General features: G+C 47.3%; 1 protein-coding gene across 2 annotated transcripts in view; it reads right to left on the minus strand.

Annotated features, from left to right (window-relative positions):
• Positions 1 to 25,511, minus strand: part of LARGE1 (LARGE xylosyl- and glucuronyltransferase 1) — a 539,966-nt gene that overhangs the window by 103,010 nt on the left and 411,445 nt on the right. For both annotated transcript variants that reach the window (XM_077762029.1, XM_077762030.1), the window contains one exon: positions 16,032 to 16,136. In XM_077762029.1, the coding sequence (XP_077618155.1) occupies positions 16,032 to 16,136 (105 nt within the window). The remainder of the gene's footprint in view (positions 1 to 16,031; positions 16,137 to 25,511) is intronic.

The raw sequence follows: 25,511 nt of genomic DNA on the forward strand, positions 1-25,511 counted from the left end.
CCTCGAGGAAATCAGATGCCTCCCACCATAAACAGGTCTTCAAGGAAACGGTGCGCTGAATGAATGCCAGATTATTTTCTTTATGGCAGGAAGATTCAGGATCATATCCTCCCTTCTTCTGCAGACTGAAGCACCCAAGTGTCTGGGTCAGAAGAGCTGACCTTCCGTGGTCCCGCAGAGGAGGGCACAAACAGTCTCAGGAAATAACCACCCCTTGCGTCCACCGATTAGGCCTGGTCAATTTGCTTCGTTCTGGCGCAGCGATGGCGGAGCCAGCAGAGCTCCCCACAGGAAGGAAAGGGCTCTGCTTCGGTTGGCTGCTGCTTTGTGATTCATGGCTTCAAAGGCCTGGCTGGACCTCTTAGTCAGAGACCATCTGCCTGGATGGGTGTACCCGGTGCCTCACGCTGGTGTAACAGGACACCACGGACTGGGTGCTTCAGCAACAGACTGTTTCTTTTCTCCCAGTTCTGGAGGCTGAAAATTCAAGGGCAGGGCAGCATTGCTGGCAAGTCGGCTTCCTGGTTGAGGGCTCTCCTCCCGCTTGGAGAGGAATACTTCTTCATTGTGTCCTCTCATGGAAGCGGGGGAGGAGGAGAGCCCGAGAGCCGAGCCTCTCTGGTATCTTTTTTCTTTTTTTTTTTGAGAGAGAAAGCGTGGGCAGACAGAGAGAGGATCTTAACCATCTTAAGCGGAATCCATGTCCAGTGCCAAGCCTGACTCGGGGCTTGATCTCACCACACCGTGAGATCATGACCTGAGCTGAAATCAGGAGCCTGACACTTAACCAAGTGAGCCACCCAGGTGCTCCTGGTGTCTCTTATTAGAACACTAACTCTGTCGTGAGGGCCCCATCCTCCTGACTTTATCTAAACCTAATTCTCTCTCAAAAGCCCCATATCCAAGTATCATCACATCAGGGGTTAAGGCTTCAACATATGAATTTGGGAAGGGGGCACATTCAGTCCACAGCAAGTTCCTACTGAGTAGCTACTCTGCAAAATACAGATTCTTCTGCCATATACAGACTGTGTTCCCAGCACAGAAAACAAAACACACAACTACGTTAGATATTTTTTAATTTACTTTTAAATATTACCTGTTTTCACCTGACCTCCACACATTTAACATTTTCTAATCTATAAAAATTTAAAATATCTGTAGTTTTTTTTAAGATTAAAAAAAATTTTTTAATGTTTAATTTTGAGAGACAGACAGAGAGACAGAGTGGGAGTGGGAGAGGGGGTGAGAGACAGAGGGAGACACAGAATCCTAAGGAGGCTCCAGGCTCTGAGCTCTCAGCATAGAGCCCGACATGGGTCTCGAACTGATAGGTAGTGAGATCATGATGTGAACCGAACCTCAACGCTTAACCAACTGAGCCACCCAGTTGCCCCCTTTTTAGGATTTTTTTTAAAGTTTATTTTTGTGAGAGAAAGAGAGAGAAAAGGGTGGAGGGGAAGAGGGAGAGAGAGAATCCCAAGCAGGCTCTGCATTGTCAGCACAGAGCCCAATGTGGGGCTCAATCTCGTGAACTGTGAGATCATGACCTAAGCCGAAATCAAGAGCTGGATGCTTAACTGAGCCACCCAGGTACCCCAATAATGTCTGATATAGTAGTAACACTTCTTAAAATTCATTGTGTATAAAAACACATAAACAAACAAATAAATATAAGGGATATTTATGCGTGGTATTGTTTGTAAATGGATGGGGGAAAGCCTAGTGACTAAAATACCAATTAATCAGGAAATGAGATAAATTCTGGCACATTCATCAAATGGTTAACTGACTGAGCCACCCAGGTGTCCCAAGGCACATTCATCAAATGGAAAAACCATGCAGTTCTTAAAAAGAAAATGCAACTTTATGTACCAATGTAGAAAGATATCCCAGCATCTTATTTTTAAGTAAACAGAGCACATAACAATTAAAAAGGAGATGCATACATAAAGAGTATTTTACACAGGCAGGAGGCAAATGACAAATACCTTACAAAATGCTAAGAGCGTTAACCTTGGGGCATGTGATGGGGAGAGGGGATTTCACGTATTAAAACATCTCACTGGTATGCAGGCAAATGTTTCACATCTGCATCTGCAGAAAGAAAAGCTCTGATTTGTAGTGTTTGCCAATTTCCATGGTGTAAATACTCTCACTGTGGCTGATTTCAAGCTACTAACACAGTGTCACTGGTGGAGGTGGGAAGAGATGTGCAGTAGCAAACCACAATCTAAATACTTCCACCATCTAAACACAGCGGATATAAGTAAGCTTAAGAACACAGATGATAGTAAGATGATTAGGAAGTAATAACTTTTGAGCACTTATTCGATTTTAAGAAATTTGTTTTTAATGTTTATTTTTTAAAGAGAGAGGGACAGTGTGAGTAGGAGAGGGGCAGAGAGGGAGGGAGACACAGAATCTGAAGCAGGCTCCAGGCTCTGAGCTGTCAGCACAGAACCCGCTTAGGGGCTCGAACCCATGAACCACAAGATCATGACCCGAGCCAAAGTCGGACGCTTAACTGATGGAGCCACCCAGGCGCCCCTGTAGAATTTGATTTTAAATAGTAGTTGTGTTTAACAACCAGATCTCATATTTCCTGAAAATTTAACCACAGGCTCTCACAAGCCAGGGCTTTAGTACATCACTGCATTTCTATACTATTTGTCCTTTACAACAAATGTCGATATGGATTGTTGTCTAAATTTTTTTACATGCAGTTTAAAATTAAAAAAAAAAAAAAAAAAGAAACCCAACAACCAGTGATCTTATTCTTTGGCAGTAATCTAGCGGTCTCACAGCACCTGGCAGAGTCTATAATGTAATTTTAAAGTAACTGAACTACTCTTTCTGAAAGGCCCATTGTGTGCCAGGTTCTGCAGAAAGAGTTAGTTTATTAAGTGCCTGCTATGTGTCAGAATATGGATTTTTATACATACACCTTGCAAGTTCTCCGCTTCTGCCCTGAAATACCCTGAGCAGGTAGCATGACTTGGGACTTTCTGACCCCTGACAGCCCTCTCCAACATCAAGGCACAGTAAGCCTTGGTGATCAAGATGACCGCCACGTGCCTTGGGGAGACCGTTTCCAGCTGCAGAATGAGGGATGGCTGAAGATAAGTGGATACAACAGGTGTGATCAGGCTAGAGGAGCAAGTGATAGTATGTAATTAACAAAGTGGGGCAGGAGTGGTGACATGTGCTCACGTGTTAAGAAAACACGGTAACTTCATTCAGCTCTGTAGATCTCTATGCTTTTACCTTCTCTGCACTAGGGTGACATTTCAGGGCAGGCAATTATGATAGACTGAATGCATGCCTCCCAAATTCCTATGCTGAAGCCTAATCCCCACTGTGATGGTATTAGGAAGGGAAGGGTGGGGAGTGGGGGGGCTTTGGGAGATGATCAGGTCAAGACAGCAGGGACCTCATGAATGGGATTAGTGGCCTTATAAGAGGGACCACAGTGAGCTCCCTTGCCTTAGCCACCATGTGAGAGCACAGCAAAAAGATGGCCATCCATGAACCAGGAAGCAGGGTCCTCAGCCGACCCCAAATCTGCCGGCACCTTGATTTTGGACTTACCTGTCTATAGAACTGTGACAAATAAATTCGTGTTATAAGCCACCCAGTCTTGGGTATCCTGTTACAAGCAGCCTGAATGGGCTTAGAGAGCATTGTTATTTTCAATTCGCAGGAGAGGACACTGAGGCTTGGAGAGGCAGCTTGACTACCTTAAGTTCAGCCTGTCCAGCAGTTTAAGGGCAAACTCAGTAGCAGCAGCACCCCGTTCTCCAGGTGACAGATAAGGCCATTCTGGCTCACCTGGATAACCGCAGGTGAGGCCCAGGTCAGTGGACAAGTTTTATTATTGTTCTTGGTTTCTCTTTATGATTTATTTAGCAAAGAGAGAAGAAAACCATGAGACCCTGGTCAGGGCTACCCAGGAAACAGAAAGAATCATTTATAAGGAAAATAGCTCTGGCAAAAAGATCTCAGAATGAGAGAAGTCGGGAAGCAGACTTCTTGCACTTACGGTCAGATTCTGGAAGCCTTAAATTAAACACACATTCTCTCTCATGAGGCCGTGCCAGGAGAAGGAAGGAAGCAAATGACAGAGAAACTTTCTAGAACAGTGGCTTTTGCTCAGGAGGGTGGGGATGACAAATCCTGCCATGTGTTCAGGGTGCTGCAGTTAGGAAGACACTTCAGGGGTGCCTGGGTGGCTTAGTCGGTTAAGCGTCTGACTTTCACTTAGATCATGATCTCGCAGTTCGTGGGTTCAAGCCCCGTGTCGGNACAGAGAACCCAGAGCCACTGAAGGCAACGTGGTGGGTTAGAGTGCCCAGGGCCTGCTGATGGGCGCTTCTGCAAGCGTCTGTCCAGGCTGTAGCCCCAGGGCCCAGATGGGAACCTGGCTCAAGGACAAAACTTAAATGGAGACCATGAAAAGGGAAGAGGGTGCTGGGTGAGGGCAGTTTCTCCCTAGGGCTAAGAGTGAAATTGTGCCTTGTTTAAAAATCTCCCAGCCTGTTGGGTGAAGCTGGATGGGCTCTTGAGCATTCAGACATCAGCCCTACCTAAGCCCCCAGCCCCCCTGCCTACCACTGTGCTCTGTACTGCTATGCCAGGAGTCTTAGCTACCATTTATTGAGTGCTTGCTGTTTGCCAGGCATTTTCCATTCACGTAAGCTTTCTAGCAATCCTCTGAGTCTGTACCGACACTCACATTTTACAAGAAAGGCAAAAAACCAAGAAGACGAAGGGATGTACCTAAGTGACCATTGTGTGGTCACTGTAAAGCCACTGATGGAGCCAGAACTTGCACTCTTCACCACTCCCCATATGCTGGGCAAATATTCTACAAGTCACACCTTGGACTAAACTAAAAGCCCAAATCATGTGCTGTTCTCTGTGCCAAGAGTTTCCATGTTCCCTAGCCTGAGCAGGGGGCAAGTGGCTGGGCCAGGGTGGGGGGTGGGGCGGCTTGCTGCTCTGTTGGCCTGGAATGTCCACCCTCACCCCCATCCCCACCTCCAGACTTCCTGGCTGGCACTTTTCTCAATGCACGCAAGCAGGGACTATGGGCACACCCCTCCATCACAGCACCCACCTACACTGTATTTGTCCTTAACCTCCTACCTTAAATCTAACGTGACCACGTGACCACGGGGGGAGGGGAAATGGTGGTGCAAGCAGAGACCACACGTCACTTGAATTTCTGCTCTGAGTGCGGACCTGATGCCAGGCACCTGCCACCTGCTGAGTGCCTGCCTATCAAACGGGCACATCCTGTAAGACACCGGCACATGGACAGTTTCCCACCAGCAACTTTCCCAGTTGTCTTCCATGTCCAGAAAGGCAGGACTGATAGAAGCTGGAATGCATTTGTTCATTCAACAAATATTTGAGAACCTTCCCTGTTCTGGATGGAGACACAGGAGTGAACCAAACAAGATCCTCGCCCCTCGAGGAGCTTACATTCTTGCGGGGCAAGACGGGGAGACGAATCTCCTGTTGCTGCTGTCACAAATTACTATAACAGCTTAAAACCCGCACATTGATTATCTTGTATCTGTATAGGTCAGAAGCCCAGGGGCTGGGCTGGGTTCTCTGCTTAGTCTCACAAGGGCAAAATCAAGGTGTCAGCCAGCCTAGGATCTTAACCAGAGGTTCTAGTGGGGGAATTTACTTGCAAGCTCATCAGGTTGTTTGCAGAATTCATTTCCCTGTGGTTGTAAAACTAAGCTCCGCTCTTCCTTGCATGTGTTAGCTCCTGAAGACTGCCTGCTCTCCTGGTCACACACTGTCCATGGCAATGGCATGAGGGCCCCTCCCCGCACATCCAAGCTCTCTGCTTCCCTTCTGTAACATCTGTCCTGCTGTTGGGTGGACGCAGCTCTCTGCTCTCAAAGGCTCCTGTGATTAGATTCTTAGGCCCATCGGATAATCCAGGATAATCTCCCCATTGTAAGGTCTGTAATTACAACTGCAAAATCTCTTTTGCCACATAAGGTAACAGAATTACAGGTTCCAAAGATTAGGGCATGGGCATCTTTTGGGGGCCCCTCTGCCTATACCAGGCAGCATCTGAATAATAAAAAATGTGTCTCTTGTAGCATTGATGAAAAGTGCAACGAAGCAAAAGAAAACAGGGTGAGGGACGGGGAGTGTCCCTTGGGAGAAGCTGGCCAGGAAAGCCCACGGTGAGGAAAGGACCTCTGAGCTGAGCACTGAAGGTAGGAATAGAAAGAGCAGTCCAGGCAGAGGGCTCAGACTCAGGGGTGAGAGTGCATTTGGGTGACACTCAGGAGGCCAGTGTGGCTGAACAGGAGCATGCAGGGAAGATGAGGGGCTATGTCCCTTGACCGGTAGCCATGACCAGCCCAGGCCGACCCCCTTTCAAAGATGCTACACTTTGCCACAGATCTCTGGGCCGGTGGTGATCTTTATAAACCCTAGACCAAAGCAGGAGAACAGAACCAGTTGCATGGCTCCAACGTGCGTTATGTGAGTCAGAGCTCCCAGGGCCTGGAGGGGAGAATCTGAAGACATTCTGAATCTACATACTTGGAGACTCTGCTTTGAGCATCACTAGATTTTACAGGAGGGCTCAGACGCTATAGGTAAGGAATGGCCCAGAGATGGGTTCATCCTATAGCTTAGTGAAGGTCTGCTTGACACCCATGTCCAGGGAGTGTGGGGCCCGACTGTGAGAGGAACATACACATCCAGGTCCACTCCTGCTTGGGGCCTCTGCTGAGTTTGTCATTCTCTCTAGAATGCTGTTCTAGAACCCAGAATAGCTGCCAACTTCCTTTCTTTCAGGTCTGCTGCTCAAATGCCATCTTCTCAGAGAGCCCTTCCCTAAAGAAATGGCTCTTTCTAGAAGAATCTAACTCCCTCCTATGCTTCCCAGCACATCATATTATGTCAGGGTTTCTCAAGCTCAAAAGTGTAAACATTTTATGCTGGACATTCTTTTATAGGGGACTTTCCATCCACTGTTGGGTTGGCTGCACCCCTGTCCTCTAACCACTAAATGTCAGAAGTATCTCCCTTGCTGTGACAACCAAATACATCTCTGAATACTGCCAATGTCGCCCGGGAGCCAGATTTCCCCCTCCAACTCCCGTTCATGACTGCTGTTCTGCGTTACTGTCTCCAAAACACTTACCATCTTCCAAAGTTATTAATTTCATTCAACAACAAATACTTACTCAATGCCTAATATATGCCAGGCATGATTCTAGGGACAGGAGATAAAGCAGGGAAATTAATAGACAGAAATTACTACCCTTGAGGAACTTAAATCCTCATGGAAAGAGACAGAAAATTAAAAAAGAAAATGAGGGAAATTATCGTAGGTCAGACGGCAATTACCACGACGCAGGAGAGTAAGGCAGGGAAAGGCAGTGGAGTGAAGCCACTCTCTGGAGCTGGAGAGGCCCCCAGGTTTACACAGGTGTGTTCGAGGGACAGCAGGGAAGGCAGAATGGTTGTAGTTGAGTGAGTTCAGGGGTGCCTGATGCAGCGGCATTGCAGGATACAAGAGGGGGATTGCTTCTCTCCTACAAGAAGGGCCCTCCCACAAACACAGGTCCTTTTTGTCTCCAACTGCAGCATCCCCTGGGCCTAGAAAGGTGCCTGGAAAGTCACACATGCTGGGTGCGTGAGGATTATGTGTCCAGCAAGTGACTGAACGCTTGGACAGCTGGTGCTGAGGAGGGAGTGCTCGGGCCCAGACCTCTTCAATGGACTAAGTATAGAGTTACTATCAAACCATGTTCAAGAGCCATGATGGTCTTCCCTCTTTGGGAACCTCAAAACTTTATTCATTCATTCATTCATTCAGAGAGTAAGCCAACATGAGTGGGGGAGGGGCAGAGAGGGAAGGAGACCGAGAACTCCAATCAGGCTCTGTGCTGACAGCACAGAGGCTCAATCTCATGAAACCGTGAGACATGACCTAAGCCAAAATCAAGAGTCAGGTGGTTAACTGAGTGAGCCATCAGGACACCTCGGGGAACCTCAAATATAACAAAAAAGTACTAATATCTGACATTATTGACCCAGAGATCATCCCAAGCGCTTTATAAATATTATCTAATTTTGTCCTCAAAGCAGCCCTGTGAGGAGGGAACTCTTCAAGTCCTGGTAGATAAAGACGGTTAGATGCCCAGATATCGTGGAGCTAGAACGAGACAGAGTTGGGACTTGAGCCCACAACTGTTCATTTCCAGAAGACAAGTAATACTGTCTTTTAAAAGGAAACTGAGGGGTACCTGAGTGGCTCAGTCAGTTGAGGGACCAACTCTTGATTTTGGCTCAGGTCATGATCTCCTGGTTCATGAGACTGAGCCCCATGCTGGGGTCTGTGTTGACAGCATGCAACCTGCTTGGGATTCTCTCTCACTGTCTCTCTGCCCCTCCCCTGCTTGTGCATTCTCTCTCTCAAAATAAATATTTTTTTTTAAAAAAAGAAGAAGAACTAAGGCCAAAGGAGATTCTGGTTCAGGAAATGAAGTGGACAGGCTATGGGTCACTTCACTGAACTTCAGAAGAGCATAAGTGGAGAGAAGTAGCTGGTGGCAGTACTGACACACAGACTTCTAGCTGAGTCAATGTTCCCTGTGAGTGGGGAGCATATTCTCTTATTCATCGATGTTAGCCTTGAGGGAGATCCCGAACAGGTCACGGCTTTGTACTTGGGTCCGTCCGTTGAACATCTGCAGCGCCTTGAACTTATTGCTCCCCACAGGGCCAATGCCTCCTCTTCCCAGAAAAGGCTACCACAATGAAGAATATTCCCGCGTCCCATGGGTCCCCCTGGACATTTGTGTTACAGTTGTACACAGTCGTTCTATCTGAGCCTGAAACGCACACTCCTTACAGAAACAGAACGGAGTGCTGTTTTTGCACGGTTTTAATAATAGACAGTGAATTTGGAATACAGATCAAGGGAAGAGGATGCTTCTTGCTATCTGGTAATTTGCCAAGAGATGCTTACTACTTTAGGAAAACACCTCACAGATCACAAACACCATGGGTCGAATGTGGGCTGCTAGTGACCCATCGGTGCTGTTCTGCACTGATGGCATCGCACTGAAGATGGTTCTACCCTGAACACAGCGCAGAAGCACCTGACCGCACCACCATATCCTGATTCCACTGGAGCCAAGCCTGAGCAATTACACGTGAAGTCAGTATTATTTTATAGTAAATTAATTTCCTTTTATTTCTCCTGTAAATTACATAGCCAGGGCACTATATTGATTTTTTTTTTTTTTTTTGGAAATTGTATTTGTTGACAGTGTAATATTGTAAACCTTTGAATTTTAGTGGAGGATTGTAAAAAAGGCATTCGAAACATTTGTTACAAAGATGAGGCAAGGCCACTGGCTGAATGAACAGAAGGCATTTTCATTATTTTTGTGGATGACCCTAAGTGGAGGACTAAAATGAAGTCAAAGAAAATGAGACAAAGATGGGTCTAAATCAGATAAAACTCCACCAGAGATAAATATGAAGTCTGTGCTTTAGGGTCAATAAATCTAGTACAGAAGTACAGAATGGGGAACCTTTGGCTGAGCAGTCACTCATGGAGCTTCTCAGTTGAACTCAAGTTCAATCTGAGCTTGATGTGCAAATGGCAATAAAAGTCTGTACCAGGAGGCTGCCTCTCAAACTTTAGCATGCATCCGAATCACGTAGGGAGCATGTTTCGAAGTACAGTTATGTGGCCTCGCCTCCAGAGATTCAAATTCATATTATGTGGGTTAGAGCCGGAAAGCTGACATTTTAAGCAGACATTCTAAATGATTCAGAAGAGCGGGCGTAAATATCCAGGTGGAGGCATGAACCTCTGACAGTTTGAAAACATCCAGAGCGTATCACTCAGGTCAGTGTGTCGCCTCCGCAAAGAGAAGTTGGAGCTACCTACAAAGCCAACCCAGGGAAGCCTGGGTGGCTCAGTCGGTTAAGTGTCCCACTTTAGCTCAGGTCATGATCTCACAGTTCATGAGTTCGAGCCCCATGTTGGGCTCTGTGCTGACAGCTTGGAGCCTGGAGCCTGCTTTGGATTCTGTGTCTCCCTCTCTCTACACCCCCCCTCATGCTCTGTCTCTCTGTCTCTCTGTCTCTCAATAATAAATAAACATTTAAAAAAATTCTTTTAAATGGCCAACCCAACAGGATGGTAGAAGGTCTGGAAGCCATCTCATACAGAATTCCTTCACACGGGAAGGAAGTTTTGGAGGGCTGGCAACTGGCTTCAGACATGTGGCACCGAGGGTGCTGACTAAGAAGGTGCAGTGCGAGCATGTCTACATCCTTACGTACATACAGAAATGAGTGAGAAAATACAGTACAAAACAGAGGAGACGTCTCTACTGAATGAACCATTCTTTGAATGGCAAGCATCTTTCTGCAGGCTTATTCTACTCTATTTAAGCTCTTCTGTGCCACAAGCTTGGGATACAGAGCTCAAAAAGTGATAATCCCTGTCCCTAGAATTAGTGTAGAAGTAGTTTTTTTCCCAAACTTCTTTCCATAGCTCTAGGATCAAGTTAAGAGTAGAAAGGGCCACTGGGCTGAACAGCCTCCCTTACTTTTGGACTTTCTAGGACCTCCAATACACGAGCACACAACGGGGGTCTCTAAGGGAAGGATCCAGAATACAAAGTTCTCAACCTTGTCTGTCCACAATTTCTAAACACGTACCAACATCTTCTGCAATGCCTTCTGGAATTAGTCTAGAAAATGCTGGTTGAGGTTTACTGAGAGGTTGGCATTCAACTCTGAATCTCAATCATTCTAGGGCCTCAAGTCACACCAAGTCTATTTGTGGATATGCAAACTTCTCTCCACTAAACTACAATCTTCTTAAAGGAAAGTTCTCAGTAGCACTCATTCTTTTTTCTTTTTTTACAAATCTTTTCCCACCCTGAATATAGGCATTCAGTAACATGTGCTGAATGAACAACAGTTAAAGCTAGTTTCTCTGAATGCAATTATTACAGAGAGAAATCATCCAGTGATGACACTCCTTCAGAGCATAAACAGTTCTTAGTTCTTGAGCTGAGAGACAGAAGGGCTCCGAGAAATGAAGGGACTTGGCTAGGGCTGCAGAAGACTGGAGGTCAAGGGCAGAGCAAAGGGCCAGCCCACACCCCACACTTCTGGGTGGCCCATGAAAGCTAACTGTTTAGCAGTTCTTCAGCAAGTGATCAAAGGTTAGTTCCTTTTGAATCCCTGCCCTGGAATCACCATGGCAACTGGCTTTGCCATGCCTCACCTTCCACTTGTACTTCTTCACTGTGCTCTAAACTCAGAGGTGAGTCTGTCCTTGTATGTCCCCATTTGATTGTCCTGTGGATAAGGATTCCTAGAGAAATTCCTCCTCCCTCCCTGGAGAGCCAGGTCTCCATCTGCCTGTCTCTGGCCTACTTTGGAGACTGAAAGGAATTGGTATATTTTAAGTTGTTTCTTAAAGCACATCCTCTGCTCTGGTTAACGTTATGTCCTTCGTCTTGGGGAGGAAGCACCTTGTCCTGGAGTAACCTTTGGGATCCTCCGGAAACAAAGCTCTCTGTAAAGCATCTCCTTTCTACCGGCCGGCCTCCCCTCACCCCATTCTCCAGTCACCTGCTACTTGTAGCTTCCCTTCTCCTTCTCTTCTTCGCTGGTGTTTGTTTTTAAGATATTCGTCGTCAGTGTAGGAACTGAAGTGGGCTGAATCTCAATGAGCCAGTCATAATCTTGTTTAAGAAAAAAAAAAAAAAAGTCCTGCAGACAGCTGAATGCTGGGTGAATGACAGCTTCCCGCACCTAGATGATGAATGGACAGAGTGGTCGGGAATGAACCCATCTCTGTGCAAGGATGTGAGAGGTGCCCTTTAATTCCACCTGAGTGCTCATGGCGAGGGTACACTGTGCTGGGGTTGGCCTGGTCTGCCGGTCTGTCCACAGCTGTGAAGACGGAATTAAGTTGTAAACAGCTCTGGTAAGAAGGGAGGGGAGGGTATGGGAGATGGCGAACAGATCTCTAATCTTTTAGGCCCTGTGGGCTTTGTGCTAACCGACTGGGAAGGAGAAACAAGAGGAAGGAGGAAGCTGGCTGCTGTTTTCAGGGGAATGTCTCCTGCACAGGACAATTCTAGGAATTAATGAAGATAGTACATAGTAGAGTGTCTGGCCTGATGCCTAGTGAATGCAGCTGAACTTGATAAATGGGGCCAAATCTAAATTACTGGAAAACAGTTACTCAGCTAGGCTGTGGTCAGGAGGAGAAATAAAAACCACAACCAACTTCCTAATGCATTTTGGTTCACCAGGCCCCTGTAGCTACTCTACCACAACAGAGCCTCACCATGGGCTCCGGGTGGGCTTATCATTCATTTGTTTTCCATTCACAGAAACAAACCCAAGGCTCAGAGAGCTTGAGCAGCTTTCCAAAAGGAACAAAGTTGGAAAGCAATAAAGTTATCTCTGAAAGACAGATTTTTCAACTCAATCATCCTATCTTGTTTTTCTGGGGATATTTAAAGTAAATCATAGTTAGGAAGCTGGTCCACAAAGTAAAATAATCTCTTTTTTAAAAATGACATGAGGGGCGCCTGGGTGGCTTAGTCGGTTAAGCGTCCGACTTTCGCTTAGGTCATGATCTCGCGGTTCGTGGGTTCGAGCCCCACGTCGGGCTCTGTGCTGACTGCCAGCTCAGAGCCTGGAGCCTGTTTCAGTCTGTGGTTCCCTCTCTCTCTGACCCTCCCCTGCTCACGCTGTCTCTCTCCCTCTCCTAGAAATAAATAAAACATTAAAAAAATTAAAAAATAAAAATAAATAAAAATGACATGAAAAGGTATCTTTTTCCAGATAGTAGAGAAACAGAAGAAAGTGGCTGCACTGTATTTAGGGAAGAGTGAAAATCTCAGGTTTTTTTCCTGACCTGAGAGGACTTTGAAGACCTTAACAAACATCACATAACCACCAGTTTAAAAGCAGAGAATGGATTCCATTCCCCCAGAGGATAAGTGGCAAAGAGGACACAAACTAAGATTTACTGAGCACTTATTTTATGTCAGACACCAGGCTAGGCTTGTTGAACTAGGTACCCTGTTAATGCCCCCATGCTAGGTACTATTATTCTATCTTACAGAGGAAAGAACTAAGTTTCAGGGAGGTGAACCAAGTTGGCCAAGCCTACATGTACACATAGTGGCTGAATCGCAATTCCAGCGTGGATCTGCCAGAGTCTGCCAAGGCCAAGCGGAAGGCTCAGTGAGGGGCTTTGCGGGAGATACCCCTTCTGGAGGCCTGCTTTGTGTTAGGATTTAGGGCAGAGGGCTCCCTCCCAGCAGAATCCTCAACTTCCATGAGAATCTAAGTGCAGGATGACTCATCCACTGATGTGTGGTACAATTCCTCATCTTAAAATAACAAATCCCCATCATGAAAGCCAATGCATTCTCATGTCGCATAAATCCTTTTATAATGATCACTTGGTGTCACTGGCTTATTTAAATGGACACATCACTTCTAACAGGGCTTTCCTCATCTGCTCTGCCCTTTAAGCAGCAGCAAGCGGGGAAGTAACTCACTGCCTTGGCATATCAAGTAGGAACTGACGGTGGTTTACAGACTTGTATGTCTCCTGACCTCACACTGAGGCAAACTGGGAGAGGCGGGATGGGACATGTCATTTTTGTCGTAATAAATTCCCCAGTGTGCCACATTTTTCTCCTCCCCGCAAACCCAGATTGATGGTCTGTGGGGTTTTTTTTTTGTTTTTTTGTTTTTTTTTGATGCGGATAACCATGACCCCGACGCCATGTCCTCAAGGCCACTGCGGTATATCTCTGTGTGACACTGTCTATTATTCTGTGTTGTGGAAGACAGACACCAGGGTTTACCTGAAATTTCCCTTCTCCCACCCAACAGACACGGATGTCTCGGGCTTTGCGAGAGCCTGGAGTGAACGTATTAGAATTCAGGCTTTTACAAAAGATCAACATCAGATGATAATTCACTTACCAAAGGAAAGGACGGGGCAGGGTGGGGGGAAGGCATATGATTGGCCTCACAGTGGGTTCCTACAGGGTCTAGCCTCAGAGGCACTGAGAAAGCCTCCTGGGAATGTTTGCTTGGAGGGCAAAATCCTAGGCTTCTCTCCGGATGCTTCAAAGACAAGAGTCTAGAATCCTACAATGTATGGTATTCTTGATCTTGAAGCCAGTGAAGTTCAAGCTAGGAAGATTAGTAGTTAACAAGGAAGCCCCCTTACTGCTCAGACTAGAGCCTCAACCTCTCTCAGTGTGAGTTTCCCCGGAATAAAATAGAGATAAGAATAGCGCCTGCCTGGTGGGGTTAGTGTAAGGATTGAATAAGAGTAACATCTAGAAAGCACCCAGTACATACTCAGCTGGTACCCAGACACGCTGCCATAGTCATTATGAAAATCCTTTTACACCAGCTGAGGGAGAGCTGCTTCTCTCTGCCTCCCTCTCCGAGCCTGAGCCTGGCCCCTCTCAGAGATTCCTCAGACATCCTCACCATCCAGGGACTCAAGGGTTAATGCCCAGCACAGCAGGGGAGCCTCCAGGAGGTGTGAATTCCATAGAGTGAGGCCTGCCTGGATGTTCTGGCAAATGTCAGCAAAGGAAGGCTCCCATCTCAAAGGATGGCCTTCACAGGACTCCCTAACTGGCACCACTACACACTGACTCTGACACTTTTTTTAATTTTGTTTTTATTATTTATTTTTGATAGAGAGAGAGAGAGAGCATGAGCAGAGGAGAGGCAGAAAGAGTGAGAGACAGAATCCCAAGCAGGCTCCAGGCTCTGAGCTCTCGGCAGAGCCGGATGCAGGGCTCGAACCTACAAACTGTGAGGTTATGACCTGAGCCTGAGTCGGAGGCTCAACCACCCAGGCGCCCCTGACACTTTCGTTTCTTGTCATCCTCCAGCTTTGACCCTATGTCTGAACCCTCACCTCTGGAAGTTTGACTGTCAGCCATTTTTCCTTGGCCTCTGGGGCCCCTGTATTTGCACCTGATCCTCAGCTCTCAGAGTTGACTTTTGGCCTCTGGGACCTTTTAGGTGGTGCCATCCCCTGACACCTGTCCCACCCAGTCCAGTTGGTCTCAGATGCCGGGTCCCAGTCCTTCTGGGCCTGATCCTACTGCTCTCTGAGCTCCAAGTTTTGATCCTGACACAGATCACACATCTACATCCTTTAAGAACGGAGTTCCAAAGCAGTAGCAATAGAGGATAAAGGGGAAAGGGCAGAAGGATCTGGAAGCACAGCAACAACAGGCATTGGCAGTCCTGAGCTTAAGGAGAGGGACGTTGCTTTAATTCCTTATTGATAAGCTCTGTGTGGTCATGGGAGGCATCTGGCCTACCTGGCACAGGGTCTAGTATAGACTAGGCACTCCATCCACGGTTGTTGAACACAGAATGAATGAATGAATGAAGATATCATTAGCCAATGAAATATTAGCAGAAATGATGTCACTTCTGACCAGAAACTTTCAGAATCAAAAAGACCCCCCTACTTTCCCCTCTATACAAGGAAGTATGAATCCAGATGAGTCCCGAATGCCTATGGTGAGCAAGATCCAGCAGGCCTAACAGGGACATGGAATGTGAGGAATGTAAATTTTTGCCGTGTTAAGCAGCTGAAATGTCGGGGTTCTTTGTCACCGTGGAACAGTCTTTGTATCAGTGGAGCGAAGGAACCTAGAGGTCATACTGCTAAAAAAGCCCAATGGGATCTAGATTTGAAGGCTGGTCAGGAGAGAGGCTTTTTGCTGAGATTGCCACTGACAGCCAGGGTCTGACGCTACGCTGACTACAGCTGTGGCTCTAAGACTGGAAGGTCAATGTGTATATACCGTCCACTGCAGAATTCAGGCAACCAAGTGGTCTCCTCCTGGCCTTTGCTGGCCTCCTCCCTCAGAGGAAAGAACGCTGAGCCCTCACGTCACCTTCTGAAACCCCCACCTCGCACCACCCTCACAATTTACCTGTGTTGTAGCCCCTTCCAAGGGCAGGCCACGGACGGTGATTTTTCCACAGGTTTCCAAGGTACCAGTCACTCTGGTTCTCTACCAAGCCCAGGACCTGCTGACCTGTAAAGTACAGAGAAAGTAAAGGTATTAAAAGAAGCCAAGCCACATGGAACAGTGAGTAAGTACTGAATAGGAGATATAGTAATATGACAAATCTTATTTTAGTTTTTATTAAGTGTCAGGCCTTGATCTAAATGCTTAACTTGTATTAGCGTATTTAATTTCACACTTTGGCAGCCCTGCCATTTTTTTCAAAGTTTATTCAGTTATTTTGAGAGAGAGAGAGAGAATGCATGCATGGGGGAGGGGGAGAGAGAGAGGGAGAGAGAAAATCCCAAGCAGGATTGGGACTGTCAGCACAGATCCCAACTTGGGCCTTGATCTCACAAACCATGAGATCATGACCTGAGCCAAAATCAAGAGTCAGATGCTTAAACGACTGTGCCACCCAGGTACCCCTTGCCCCACCAAGGGGTTAAATTATCCCCATTTTATAGAGAAGAAATGAAGGGGTGGATAATTAGCTTGCCCAATGTCACCCAGTTATTCTGTGATAATGAATCCCAACCAACCAGCCAGCCAGCCAGCCAGCCAGCCAGCCAGCCAGCCAACCATCCATCCATCCATCCATCCATCCATCCATCCATCCATCCATCCCCTAACTCATGCAACACATGTTTATTTACCAACACACCTCATGTGTTCCGGCTCTATTTCCCACTGTATGTTAGTTCCCTGGCTTTCTGGCATCAGCTAAGATCATCTGCTCCCATCAGAGGGAAGAAATGCCCCTTGGTGAAGGAGATAGTAGCCCACAGAGAAGAGCCCTCTTTTGGCCACCTCCCCACAGTGTTTTCATCCTCACATCCATTTCATCACGAGTCAACAAGCCATCGTGTCATGTCAATGCAGGAGTGTTTCCTAGAGGAGCTATTGCTTCTCTGTCCCCAGCGCTCAGCTCTGACGTTGGCCTGCATCTGGTGTACAGGAGTCAGCAGCACGGGAGGGCCAGGACTCTTGGTCAGACTAGTTTCACAGCATCTTAGAGCAGTCAGTCACTCCTCTCGATTTCTTAGAACTTACTGTTCCTGGCAGTCCAGGCCTTCTACGGAGGGCAAGCAGGGCATCAGACCCATCCACCTTCCACGAGACAAGCCTATCATCCACTTGCAGAAGGTACTCCCTTGGACTTAACTATCAACTATTTACAGACCAAGAAACCAAAGTTCACCGGGACCATGATGTGAACAATAGTGGTGGAGCCAGCACGTGACTTGGTACTTGTGTGACACACACACTTCTTCCACCGGCTCAATGCCATCTCGCGTGCCATTACAACAAGTAATTGTGGGAGGAGTGAAAAATCCATGTTACAGAGAAAGAAATTGAGGCTTAGACATTTTAAATAGCTTGCTAAGGTCACATGACTAATAATCATGGTCTTCCAGAGCTAAGCGATGCCTTCTGGGGCTAAAAATCTTTATATTACTGGCCGATCTGAGAAATAAAGACCTTTCTGACCAAATGAAAGCCTAGCAGTGTGTTAAGAAAAACACGACATTTCTCCCAGAACAGCATGCTTTGTGATATAGAACCTCCCTGGTGTGATGGCAGCTCCCTGAAATGATGGTGTGCGGGCTCGGTGTAATTTATTTGATCAATTTATCGAGCTCCTATCTAAATCATCACCCCGGCACAAATACATAAATTAGAGGCATGGGAAAAAAATACTACCACCCACTTTGTCATTGTATATGATCACATCCAAAACTTGTAGAATCCCTCAGAAAAACACATCAACAATTCAAGAAGTGCAAGAGCCAATCAATTCCACATGCAATGAGCTTGGGATGTTCGTGCAAAACAATGAGATGTGAAAGGCAGGTTGTCCTCAGCAGAGAAAGCTGTGTGCCATGTCCCAATGCTGTGACCTGCTTACAGAGCCCACATGATAACCTTGCACGAAGGTCGGGCGCAGGGGGGCTACAGAGCCCTGGTTCATAATTACTAATGACCCCAGGTTGTATATAATGAAGGGTGTCACATGCTCAGAAATGATCATTCACTGAATTTAGGGTGGCCACCTGAATTTCAGATAAGGTCATCTTCAGCACCTTAAAAGTCCAAATTGTAGACTCTGGCATTCCATGTTCTGCCTCAGTTTACTTCTTCAGAAGGTTTCTCTATTTTTTGTCTTTAAGTTTATTTATTTTCAGAGAGAAAGAGTACACACGCTTGCGAGTGAGTGGGAAGGGGCAGAGAATCTGTGCTATTGGTGCAGAGCTTGACGCGGGGCTCCATCTCATGAATGCTGAGATCGTGATCCGAGCTGAATCAAGAGTCGGTCACTCAACCAACTGAGCCACCCAGGCGCCCCATAAGCTTTCTCTATTTAACCACCCTTCATTTCTGCCAAATGAAAATATACAGTTTTATTGCTTACGTTCTCACCTCTGGCTCCTGCCCATGTGGCCCTTGCTTGATGGGAACTGCTCTGACCCCCGGGCAATCCCTGCCCATCATCCCTTCCAGTCCATCTCTAGCGTGAAGCCACCTATGAACATCCTTGAGTCTGAATGGTCACTTTACCTTCACTCCCATGAGATGACAGACAGTTCTATCCAGCACTTCCTTCTGGCATTTTTTGCATTAGCTGACTTATGCCCTCTGAAGGACAGAGTGGGTGATACACAGGTGCACCCACACCTCATTTGTAAACATCCACCTCTCCATTAGTCCGAGGGTAGTCTCCAACACACTAATGGGTGCTAATAAATGTCTACTAAATAAATGACGTCTGGTGGTGGCTAAACCTCTCCCGACTGGGAGACCCGCCATGTTAGTGTATTAGTATCCTCACATTTTTGGGGCTGTAGGGCATTTTGCCCTCCCCCCACTCACTGACACATTCTCTGGCAAACCTGGCCATCTTCCTCACCTGCATGGAAAACTGCAAAGGTGAGGCGGCACCACCTGAAAGCATGTTTATGTTGGTTACTCTACAGAAGGCTTGAACCCAAGGTTTTAATCTCCAGAGGAGTGACATGCATGATTAACCCAAGTTAATGTTATCCAAACTCCCCTCTCAGTTTGCACCTGGGCTGCATTTCTCATGATGGTCGCATACAACTCCTTTACACAGGCCAGCCCTCTTTAAGGTCAAAAAACAAAATAAAATCCTTAACTAGCAACATGATGGCTGTAATTTTAATATCCATTGGTTGACAAAATGCAAAATAACAAATAGCTACTAAGACTTCATTTTGCTTTTCCAGATGGATTCATTAGCTGCTCTGTCAGAGAATTAAAAGGGTAGCTGGGATGGGGCACCTGGGCGGCTCAGTCAGTTAAGCGTCTGACTTCAGCTCATGATCTTGTGGTCTGTGAGTTCTAGCACCACATTGGGCTCTGCTCACACTCTGGAGCCTGCTTCAGATTCTGTGTCTCCCCTCTCTGCCCCTCCCCTGGCACACATACTCTCTCTCCGCCCCTCCCCCCAATAAAACAACAGGGTGCCTGGGTGGCTCAGTCAGTTAAGCATCTGATGTCAGCTCAGCTCATGACCTCATAGTTTGTGGGTTCAAGCCCTGCATGGACCTCTTTGCTGTCAGTTCAGGACCTGGAACCTGCTTTGGATTCTGTGTCTCCCTCTCTCTCTGCCCCTCCTCTGCTCACACTCAGTCTTTCTCTCAAAAATAAATAAACAGGAAAAAAAAATTTTTAAAGGGTAGCTGGGTTTTGTAATGGGCTTGTGAATACCCTGAACTATTTGGTGCATCTCACCCTGCAGAGGTCTGTGGTCCATCCCCAGGGAACTATGCAGTGGGGGTAGTCAGAGGTAAAGAGTGGAAACCTCAGGTCCCACTGCCTGATCCTAATTCCTGGCCCTGCCCCTTTCCAGCTGTGTATCCTTGAGAAAATTACTTAACCTCTCTTGGCCTCAGTCTCTAAGCATTAGGACTGCTGTGTCTTCACATGTTTGAATGAGGTCACGTGTGTTAACGGTTAAGCATGGGGGCTGGAACCTATTAAGCACCCTGTAAGTCATATCTATTTTTACAGATCATCATCCAAGCTCGCTTGGAAGCTTCTGAAAGACAGCAAGCCAACCCACGAAGTTTTCTTTGGAGGTCCATCTAGCCCAACAGGTCCTTCTAGGACTTTATCCAATTGTGGTCTGAGAACTGAGTGCTTCTGAGGTTATTAACTGCAGGTTCCTGGGCATCAGCCTAGATGTTAATTATGACCGAAGGCTGCTTCCCCCTACCTCTCCGGTTTCTAGAAGGAATTTCCAGCTGCTAGCCCCAACCCTTTCTCTCCTCTGTGCACACAGGAGGACTTACCTGGCTGGTGAGCTTCAGAGAAACAAGTCTACATTGCTTAACCCCTCCTCCATCCCTTCTCTTAGAAAGGGCCCCCTTGAACCCTGTCCTTTCCTGGGGCAGGCTCCTCTCCACGAGGCCACGGTTGCCCCACACCATGGGGACAGGGTGGGCAATTCTAACTCAGAGCTTTGATATGATTAACATCCACAGGAAGTCCTCTGATTTAACCTGCACTAAAAAGATGACATTTTGCTCTCATTCTTTTACCTTTAAATTGGTTCAGTATTGGGGATGCGGGGTTCATATTATCTATTAATTCTCTCATGCCTTAACACTTTTTTTTTTTTTTTTTATGCCTTAACACTTCTAACAAAGAATTCCGGCCACTGGGGCCAGTCATCTGCATTAAAAAAAACACAAAAAACAGGTAATTGGAAAGGACATTAAAGTTTGAGAATTAGTGATCCAGGTCTGGAAACACTGTCCCTGCTTCAGTCAAAGGTGAAGTTCACTGGTCGGGTCCCTAGCACACAATACACTCTAAGACATCTAAATCCAGCCCACAAACCACCAGAACTCAGTGGCAGCCTGCAGTCGTAGGCTTCCTGAGGACAGTGAAGTAATGAAGGAAATGAACATCAGAGCCAGACTGCCCAGGTTCAAATCCTGGCTCTTCCACTTATTAGCTGTGTGACCTTGAACAAGTTACTTAACCTCTCGGTGCCCACTTCTTCACTCAATTATAAAGTGAATACATAGGACATACCTTAGAATGACTTATTTTTCTCGAGGCACTATTTTGTGTTCTCTGCTTATTCAAATGTTAACACTAATGCCTGGAAAAACAGTCAAATGTTCAGTAAACATCTGCTCTTGTTTTTTAAATGTTTTTTTTTTTTAATTTATTTCTGAGAGATAGAGAGACAGCATGAGCAGGGGAGGGGCAGAGAGAGAGGGAGACACAGAATCTAAGGCAGGCTCCAGGCTCTGAGCTGTCAGACAGAGCCTGACGCAGGGCTTGAACCCACGAACCGCAAGATCGTGATGTTAGCCGAAGTTGGACGCTTAACCGACTGAGCCACCCAGGCACCCCAGTAAACATCTACTCTTATCATTACACCCAGAATTCCCTGGTCCCATCTTCTGTCCCATCCACCTGGATTCAGGCATCAGCAATTCCAGCCATCTCTCTCCCGCTCCTTCCTTTGCTGACACAGTCCTTACTCAGCCTAGACGTTGGTTCAGTTTAGTATCGACTGAGGGTTTGCTCTGTGTCAGATACCACACAAAAACTACGGAATGAAAGACAAATACAACATAGTCCTTGCCCTAGAGGCAGCTAAAAGAAGAGGCAGATAAACAATTATGAAGCAGCACGGTGCCTGCAGTGACAGAAACACTTGATAAGTCGGAGGAATGGAGGGCAGGGAATAATTGATTCTGTCGGGGAGGGTGGGTGATGCCGGCTTGGGGTCTCCCCGGGGCTGTCTACTGCATCCTTAACTGCACTGTGGGCTACGCCTGCCCATCCACACAGACGTCCAAACCCCCAAGCTTCCCCACAAGCTTTTCTGATAACAGTGCTATCTCGTAACAGCCTTCTCAGCAGAGACGGTGCATGAGGCAGGCCATCCTTTATGGCTCTTCCAGTCCCGGCTCCTCAGCCCGGTGGCATCTGGTCTCCAGCGGTCAAAGTCTAAGGCTCTAACCTGGATGATGCGAACACACATGGCCGTCCCATTAAGAGGTAAAGTCCCAGGGGACTCCTCGGAGGGGGCGGAGAACACGGGCCGCTGGCAAGCTGCCTCGCTCCGCATCCGCACTGCCTCGTCTTCTTAGGAGTTATCATAATAAACCACCGTGACTAACAGAAAAGGCTTTGTCATTGTTTTCCGTGCGGCCCTGTGGTTATGATTAAGTGCACTGTTCCCCGTCTTCCTTACTCCAGGCACAAGTTAACTTATGAAAATGAAGCTGTCTTCTTTGCTTATTCATACATCACCACTAACAGCCAGACAAGAGCGAACAAGCTTGCTATTCTGCTGGGGCCATGGTGTCGGTGTCACCAGCCAGCAGACGGATGGCTCCAGGCTGGGAACTCCCCTCGCTCCCTCCTCCGCAGCTTTTGGCTCAAGGCGGAGAGTTCCGTTCAGGAGGTGAGGCCCCAGGAGCGGGGGGATGGTGATGCTTCCACGGGGCACATGGGGTGCGGACAGGGCACGCTGGGCATTCACCCATCAGGTGGGCAGCAGGGAGGCAGGCAGCACTGTAAATTAGAGAGACTAATGGTTTGTGACCCGGACTGAAGAGGGCTCTAGCTCTGGCTCTGTATGTTGGGGCCACGGTCTTACTTTTCTGAGCCTCACTTTCCTCACTGTAGAAGGGCAAGAACAGAATCTACCTCCCACCTCCAAGAAGGGATGTGCAGATGAAATGATACAGCAAAGAGCCTGCCTCCTGGGGGGTGCTTGCCTGAGGCACTGCCCTTCCTCTACAGTGAGGGTCACTGTGCATATGGCATCTGAGTCTTCCTCTCAAGTGCTCACAATGGCTGCACACACTAGACTCTGCAAAACCTGGCCCTTCTGTCTGCACCCCGGCTCCTGCCTTTCTGAAGCTACCAGCTTCCGTGACTGGCTGCAGGCTCTTGCCCGTTTTCTTCCCTCTGAACATTCTTTCCCTGCCTCCTCTTCGATCCTGATGTTCCCCACTCCCATCCTTGCCCCTTACTTTCTTCCTGTTCCACATTTTATCCCTGGATGACAGGATCCACTCCAGCGGCCTCAAATATCACTGACGGGAAGTTAATCACCCAACTCCATCCCAGTTCACACAACTTTCCAGAGCTGCTCCTCTTAACTCCTTGCTCTTCACATCCTTGCCATAACCAAATCCCACAGATTTTATCTGCTATGTTTCAAATCCGTCCCCTTGCCTGCTGTCACCCCCTTACCACATCTCCTTCTCAGGTGACCTGGCAGGTCACACTTGATCACCTTCCCCTCAGGAGAGCCATGCCATTCCATTTTGCCTACATAAAAATACGCCGATGGTGCAAATTTGATAATCTTGCTTCCTTCATTAAAAGATTAATGCTCCTGGGGCCCAGTAGAGCATGGATGGGTGAATGAAAACTAAGTACTATCTATTGCCGAGCATCCTAGCCCACCTGGAGCTGGTGAATCCTTTCTAGCTGAATGGGATGGAAGTGAATGCTTACAGGTGAGCCTCTCTAGGTAAACACCAGGAACAGAGCTCTGGCTCTGATGGCAGCTGCCCCCAGAGCTGTCTCACTTTCCTCACCCCCAGGAAAGCTCCCGGATGCACAGAGAAAGTTCACCAATCACCGTTGCATATCAAAACTGCTCTGCCCACACCAGCAGGTGAATATTACAGTGTTATAGCTAGGGACTGTCCGTAGTATCAGCAGAGAAAGCAACAATGACTTTTCAACCTCATATTTTTTCTAATAAGGTACTTTAAAATAGAAAAGCCTTTAATAGTACCATTCAATAATGCATGTCTGAGCGCAGGATGGCTGTAATAAGGAAAACGTATAGTACCACATTACTGTTTACTACACATCCAGAAAGGACCATTCCTTGCCCTGGATGCCCTCTGCTAGTGGGTGTGGAATAATAAAGCATCCCCTGAGAAGATGCAACACAAAAGATATTTAAAACAACCCTGAATGGGTTGAAAAGACTGTCAGGATTCTGTACCCTCAGCATAACTGCACCTGAGTGCACTCTGGTATCACCCAAACTCCCAGGCACAGCAAAGATCTGAGTACTCATTCTGGAGCCGCCTGCTTTTACAGGTGGAGCCCGGAGAAGGGTAGTGAGGTAGCTGGGAACACACTATCCAGTGCTGGGGTTCAACTACTGACTCCATGCTGGCTGTGTTTCCTATGCATATGCTTCCCCAATGTGGCTGCCTCTCCTCCTTCTTTGAACTTGAGTATAACTCTCACCTGTTCAAATTCTAGTTCTCCCCCACTTGAATGGTAATCCTGGGTAAATGCTTAGTCCCACAGTTTCCTCCTCTGTAAAATGGTAAAGGGATCTCCTTCATGGGGCTTCCCTGAGACTCTTGGTTAGGTTTATGTACCACAGGTTCATACTGTGCATCCTTGCACAGTATGAATGCACGTGCCCTACTTTAAAAAGGTCCTCTCGCCAATCATTTTGTTGCCTTGGGGATGCTTCTCTAGTTTACTCATTCTGGTCAACCTCGATTTCATTTGGAGATAAAGACCCCATCCTTGCTGACCTTGATAGCTGAGGGATAATCCCTTCTAAGAGGAATAAGAATCTGTGTCACTCTAGAAGGCAGAATTAGGCTGAATGAGTGAAGATTGAAGGAAGATAGATTTTGCTTCTTATAAGCAAGACTGTGATAGAGTTTGCCAAGATGGAAACAAGCTGCCTTTCTAGGGAGCAGCTTTTGAATACTGGTACGGTTCTGGAAAAGGCTGCAGGATTCAGCCCTCAGCCGGCAGGTCTTCACCAAGGTCCTACTGTGCACGGGGCTCAGCACCAACTGCCAGAGACACATCAGTGAAGAAAACTGGCCCCATCCCCGGCTCCCGGGTTTTATCATCTCTACAAAGAGCATCTCAAATGGTTTAGTTACTGTTGGCCTGGCCCCACCTCCTAACCTCACTGAAGCAGATTCTTCTGGGATGAGGCCTGGGAATTTCTCTGCAGAGACAGCCCCATGAATTCTCATGCATGGCAGGTGCGGGGGCCTTTGGAGTGGGAAGGGCACCCAGGGATTTCTGTGGTAGAGTTGATGACCTCAAATCCCCCTTCCAACCTGAGTGTAGGATTTCTTTATTAGGAGCCCCAACAGGCTTTCTCAGCATCCCTCTCACGCTGAACTTGTCCCAAGGTTCTTCCCCGACCTGTCCTGTGTGTGTGCACATGGCCGCCCTGTGATGGAAGCCTGCTTTTTGAGTGCAGCCCCCCTTTGTGTGACCACTCTGTCTAGGCACGGGGATACATGCTTTCCACACATCGTCTCAGAGTCCATCACAACAACCCATGAGGTGGGCACTGTGCTCCCCTCCACAGTGTGGAAGGGAAACTTTTACAGAGGTTACACCTCT

This window comes from Crocuta crocuta, unplaced genomic scaffold, assembly GCF_008692635.1.
Source record: "Crocuta crocuta isolate KB4526 unplaced genomic scaffold, BGI_CrCroc_1.0 scaffold193, whole genome shotgun sequence".
In the NCBI taxonomy this organism is placed as follows: domain Eukaryota; kingdom Metazoa; phylum Chordata; class Mammalia; order Carnivora; family Hyaenidae; genus Crocuta; species Crocuta crocuta.